General features: G+C 64.6%; 1 protein-coding gene across 2 annotated transcripts; it reads left to right on the plus strand.

The window, feature by feature from the left end:
• Positions 1 to 1,438: 1,438 nt before the first annotated feature.
• On the plus strand, positions 1,439 to 5,368 carry SEC14L2 (SEC14 like lipid binding 2). 2 transcript variants are annotated; one of them, XM_029964929.1, is made up of 11 exons: positions 1,439 to 1,514; positions 1,610 to 1,653; positions 1,840 to 1,899; positions 1,999 to 2,187; positions 3,343 to 3,438; positions 3,615 to 3,675; positions 3,750 to 3,833; positions 3,973 to 4,079; positions 4,156 to 4,295; positions 4,385 to 4,554; positions 5,004 to 5,368. In XM_029964929.1, the coding sequence occupies exons 2-11, from the start codon at positions 1,642 to 1,644 to the stop codon at positions 5,153 to 5,155; spliced, it is 1,071 nt and encodes a 356-aa protein (XP_029820789.1). In that variant the 5' UTR covers positions 1,439 to 1,514; positions 1,610 to 1,641; the 3' UTR covers positions 5,156 to 5,368. The 2 variants fall into 2 exon arrangements, with proteins under 2 accessions (XP_029820789.1, XP_029820790.1); XM_029964930.1 differs by having other exon boundaries at positions 2,119 to 2,187.
• Positions 5,369 to 5,823: the final 455 nt, after the last annotated feature.

The raw sequence follows: 5,823 nt of genomic DNA on the forward strand, positions 1-5,823 counted from the left end.
CACCCCTACTCCCGGTCCTGGGGGGCTCCGCACCCCAATCCCACCGGCATCACTCCCACTCCCGGCCCCGGGGGACTTCCGCTCCTCCAGCTCCTCCATCCCGGATCCCAAACCCACAGGCATCATCACTGCGCTGGACCCGGGGAGTTCCTATCGCCCCCAGACCCCAAACCCGGCAGGAGGGCTCCCACTGCCTCCACTCCCCATCCCAGACCCCAACCCCCCGGGCTGAGCCCCACCATGGTGCTGCCCACCAGGGGCTCCCGGGTGGGTCCTGGGGATCCCGCTGGCTTGGACCATCCCGCTGGTGACCCCCCGGCCTTCTCCCATCCTTCCCACGGGACTGGGGAACCTCCTGCCTCACCACAGCACCCCTGGCACTGGGGTTTCCTGTCACCTCTGTCCCACCCTGGACCCCAAACCCACAGGCTGAGCCTCTCGTGGTGCTGCCCAGTGGGGACACCTGGGTGACCCCCTGGACTGGGCACTGCCGAGCCCCATTTCCCTCTCCCACCCTTCCCGTGGGACTGGGGAACCTCCTACCCTGCTGCAGAGTTCGGGGGACCAGGAACTAGTGACTGTCACCCACCTCTGCCAGCCCCTCTTGGGGTGCCAGCTTTTATTGGGGTTCACTGTACCCCAACCACAAAGGCATCCCTGAGCCTTTATCTTATCGCTGCCTTTCGGACCCAGCCAAACTCCACGGGCGGGCGATGACCCCGCTGGGTGCCAGGATGGGGGGCAGGGGCAGGCGTGGGGCACAGAGCCCAAACTGTGCCCAGTGCCAGCCATGCCCCAGCAGGAGAGGGAGGCGAGTGGCCAAACCCGTCTGTCGGCCAGCAGGGTGAAGGAGCTAATCCCGGGTTTAATTACCCCTAAATTCAGCAGGAGATAAGCTAATCAGGCTCATTAAGGGAAGGGCCTCGGCTGGTACAGAGATTTGGGCCGCAGCCTGGCCTGGGTGAGCGGGGCCACATGGGAAAGGGATCCCAGATCCCCCAACCCCCCCCAGTCCTGCACCCCAACACCCTCCTGCCTGCACCAGGGGGCTGTGACCCACTGCGGGGTCGCTGGAGCAGGGGGATGCACAGTGACTGACTCCATCCCAAAGGATGTCACTGGAGGAGACCGGTTAGCCTGGCTCCCGTGGGTGGTGACAGCCCACACTCACACCCTTGTGCAAGGGCTTGGGACACCCAGTGCCTGGGGACACCTGGTGCTGGTGGCCAGCCTGGGGACAGTCCCCTGCCAGGAGGTGACCGGTGATCCCGGCTGCATGTGGCACCAGGGACAGGGCACGGCGTGACCCTTCCCTGGGAACGTCCCAGTCTTGGCTGAGGGTTTTTTGGGGTGAAAAGAAGGGGACAAACCTCCAGCCTTGGGCTTTCTGGGGAGGGATCAGCGACCCCTTCACCAACTGTCCCTCTTGTCCCTGCAGTTCCGGGAGAAGCTGCAGGACGTGCTGCCCTCCCTGCCTGCTCAGGACGACTATTTCCTTCTGAAATGGCTCCGAGGTAACCCCAAAGTGTGGGGCATCCCTGGGGGGGGGCTGGGAGACTCCCGGGGGTCCTGCGGGGGGCTGATCTCTGAGCTCTCTGCTCTCTTGCAGCGCGCTGCTTCGACCTGCCCAAGGCGGAGGCGATGCTCCGCAAGGTGAGAGGGGCACCCCGCTTTTGGGGTGTCCTCAGGCTGTCCCCTGGCACGGGACATACCTGGCATGGGAGAGTGCACCCCAGGCCATCAGCCCAACCCCTCTCTCCCAAGGGTGACGTGCCCATGGGGTGGACCCCATCCCATGGGGTCCCCAAACCTCACCCCAGCTCACTCTGCCCCCCCCAGCACCTCGAGGTCCGCAAGCGCATGGACGCCGAAAACATCATCGCCTGGGAGGCACCTGAGGTGGGTGTCCCTGGCCCCCGGGGCGTGGCCCTGGAGGGGACTGTCCCCCTGAGCCCCCCCAGGGGTGTGCAGTGCCCTGAGCCCCCCGTGCTCCCGCAGGTGATCCGCAAGTACATGTCTGGGGGGATGTGTGGCTACGACCGCGAGGGCAGCCCGGTGTGCTACGAGATCATCGGGCCGCTGGACGCCAAGGGGCTGCTCTTCTCTGCCTCCAAGCAGGACCTGCTCAAGAACAAGTTCCGGGACTGCGAGGTGCTGCGGCACGAGTGTGAGCAGCAGACCCAAAAGGTGGGCACCTGCCTGTGCCCTGCTGGCCACAAAGGCCCTGTGCCCACCAGCCCCATGGGACCATGGCCCTGCCAGCCCCATAGTCCACATCTGGTTCGTCCCTCCCAGCCAGCATCCTCCCCAGCACTACAGGTCCATGTCCTATCCCACATAAGTCCACATCTGGTCCATCCCTACCACCCAATAACCTCCCCGGCCCCACTTGTCCATCCCTGGTCCATCCCCATCAGCCCATGTCCTGTCCATTTCCACCACCCAATGTTCTCCCCAGCCCCATACATCCATCTCTGATCCATCCCTACCAGCCAATGCCCTCATCCGCCAGCTCTATTAGCCCATGTCCAGTCCATATCCATCAGTCCATATCCCTGCCAGCCCCACGAGTCTGTGTTCTGTCCATCTCCCCCATCCAAGGTCCTCCCTAGCCCTATAGGTCCTATAGATCCAGGATCCCCTGTCCATCCCCCTCAGTCCATGTTCCTGCCAGCCTTACAAGTCCACATCACCCAATGTCCTCTCCAGACCGATATGTCCATCTCTGGTCCATCCCCATCATCCAATGTCCTTGACAGCCCTATATATTCTGTAGGTCCATGTCCTGTCCATCCCCCTCAGCCTGTGTCCCTGCCAGCCCATGTCCTGTCCATCTCCACCACCCAATGTCCTCCACAGCTCTACAAGTCCACATCCTGTCCAACCCTACCAGCCATTATCCTCCACAGCCCTATAGGTCCTCAGGGTCCATGTCCATCCCCAAAACCCAATGTCCTCATGCATCTATCTCTGGTCCATACCTACCAGCCAATGTCCTCACTCACCAGCCCTATAGGTCATTCCATCCACCTCGGCCCCACAAGTCCATGTCCTGTCCACTCCACTATGGACCATGTCCCTGCCAACCTCATATGTCCATCTCTGGTCCATCCCCACAACTCAATGTCCTGCCCAGCCCCATATATCCATGTCCTATCTATCCTCACAAGCTCCTGACCCCCAGCCCATGTCCCTGTCCCAGCTGGGACCCCCAGGTCCCGTGATGCCCCTTGTCCACACACCAACACTTGAGGGGAGGCTGTGGCTGGAGGGGACCAGCCTGTCAGGGACCACCCCATCCCTGAACCCCCTTGCCTAATTCCCCCCATCCTCCTGCCCCAGCTGGGCAAGAAGGTGGAGATGGTGATGATGATCTACGACTGCGAGGGCCTGGGCCTGAAGCACCTCTGGAAACCAGCCGTGGAGGCGTACGGGGAGGTGAGGGGCTCCTGCCCATCCCACTGCCCTGGGGGACCACAGGGATCCAGGCTGAGCCCTGGCCCTGGGGATGATGCAGGAGCAGGTCCCTGCGGTGCCCTGCAGCCCCCAGCATTTTGGGGTGAGGGTCCTGGTGGCTGCATGGGATGGGTGACCTGAGCTACCCCCTCCTGCAGCTCCTGTCCATGTTCGAGGAGAACTTCCCGGAGTCCCTCAAGCGCCTGTTTATTGTGAAGGGTGAGTTCAGCCCCGGGGCCCTGCTCCCCCTGTCCGGGTGCTGACACCCCTCTAACACCCTTCACCACCCCCAGCCCCCAAGATCTTCCCCGTGGCCTACAACCTGGTCAAGCACTTCCTGAGCGAGGACACGCGCAAGAAGGTCGTGGTGCTGGGATGTGAGTCCTGACCCCCCTCAGAGCATCCAAAACAGGGGTGACACTGCTGTCATCTCACCCAGGGGGATACCCCAACCCCGGGGGGCTCCCCAGCTGGGCTGGGGCTCACAGCCCCCCCAAACCCACTGTCACCCCCCAGCCAACTGGAAGGAGGTCCTGCAGAAGTACATCGACCCTGACCAGATCCCAGTGGAGTACGGGGGCACCATGACGGACCCTGACGGGGACCCCAAGTGCTCCAGCAAGGTAGGAGAGGCTCCTGCTGAATTACTTAGGGGCGCCAGGTGGTTCCCCCATGCCCACATCCTCCATCCCCTCCCAGATCAACTACGGGGGGGACGTGCCGCAGAGCTACTACGTGCGGGACCAGCTGGCACAGCAGTACGAGCACTCGGTGGTGGTCAACCGGGGGTCGTCCCACCAGGTGGAGTACGAGATCCTCTTCCCCGGCTGCGTGCTCAGGTGAGCAGGGCTCCGTGCCGCGGGGCGGGGAGGGGGTGTCACCCTGGCGGTGCCCCCAGCCCACCGCAGGCCCCCCGTGCCCGGCGCAGGTGGCAGTTCCGCTCGGAGGGCGCCGACGTGGGTTTCGGGGTGTACATGAAGACCAAGATCGGGGAGCGGCAGCGGGCGGGCGACATGACCGAGGTGCTCCCCAACCAGCGCTACAACGCCCACATGGTGCCTGAGGACGGCTCCCTCACCTGCTCCACGCCCGGCATCTGTGAGTGACCCCGGCCCCGGGGTGCTCCCCGCGCCCCTGACCCTCGGCGGTTCTTCCCCCGTGGCCCTGACTCCCGGGGTGCTGCGGGGGACCCCCGGGGTGTTCCCCCCATGTCCCTGATCCCCCAGGGTGCTCCCCCCGTGTTCCTGACCCTCGGGGGTGCTGGGGGGAACCACCGAGGTGCTCTCCATGTCCCTGGCCCTTGAGGGTGCTCCTCCCATATCCCTGCCCCCAAGGTGCTCCTCCCATATCCCTGACCCCCGAGGAGTGCTTCCCCCGTGTCCCTGATCCTCAGGGGATGCGTCCCGTGTGTCCTTGACCCTGGGGTGTTGGGGGGGACCCCTGGGGTGCTCCCCCTGCTTCCCTGACCCCCGGTGTGCTCTCCCCCTGTCTCTGACCCCGGGGTGCTCCCCCGTGTCCCTGACCCCCCCGTCCCGTCCCTCCCCCAGACGTGCTGCGGTTCGACAACACGTACAGCTTCCTCCACTCCAAGAAGGTGAGCTACACCGTGGAGGTGCTGCTGCCCGACACCGCCTCGGCACAGCAGATCCAGCAGCTGGGGGACCGGCTGGGCGAGGTGTCCCTGAACCACAGCCCATAGACCCCCCCGCCGGGCCCCCAGGATGGCCGGGAGCTCTCCCGGAGGAGGACGGAGCCGGGGCTGAGCCCCGGAGCTGACGGACTGAGGGGAGGGCTGAGCGCGGCCGGAGGGGGCCGAGCGCCCGCAGCCCCCCCCATCTCTGTGCCTTACGTGGGTCCTGCGCCCACCCACTGCTGCTGCTGCCTGGGGTGGGGAGTAAAGGGACGGACTGAGCGGGGTCTGCTCCGGTTTGTGGCCCTCGGGCCCAGAACTGCCCCCCAGCGCCAGATCTGCCACTCCAATCTCACAACTGCCCCCCAGCCCCAGATCTGCCCCTGCTGCCCACCTGCCCCAAAACTTCCTCAAAGCCCCATAACCGACCTCCAACCCCATAACTGCCCCTACTGCCCCACCCCGGTCCCACAACTAACCCTCCAGCCCGAGAACTGCCCCCTAAACCTATAACTGCCCCTGCTGCCCCCCAGGCCCAGAATTGCCACCCCAGTCCCAGATCTTCCCCCGCTGCACCCCAATAACTGCTCCAACCCTATAACTGTCCCCATCCTATAACTGCCCCCAACCCCATAACTTGCCCCCCAGGCTCAGAATTGCTGTCCCAACCCCATAAGTGCTGCCCCCACTCTATAACTGCCCCTCCTGCCCCCACCACGTGACCGCAGGTCACGTGC

Source organism: Manacus vitellinus, unplaced genomic scaffold, assembly GCF_001715985.3.
Source record: "Manacus vitellinus isolate BGI_N305 unplaced genomic scaffold, ASM171598v3 scaffold_84_pilon, whole genome shotgun sequence".
NCBI lineage: Eukaryota > Metazoa > Chordata > Aves > Passeriformes > Pipridae > Manacus > Manacus vitellinus.

Coding starts and splice junctions, on each gene's coding strand:
- SEC14L2 (XM_029964929.1), top strand. Junction 1,900..1,998: donor TCGCCTGGGAGGCACCTGAG/GTGGGTGTCCCT, acceptor GTGCTCCCGCAG/GTGATCCGCAAGTACATGTC. Junction 3,439..3,614: donor CCGTGGAGGCGTACGGGGAG/GTGAGGGGCTCC, acceptor CCCCTCCTGCAG/CTCCTGTCCATGTTCGAGGA.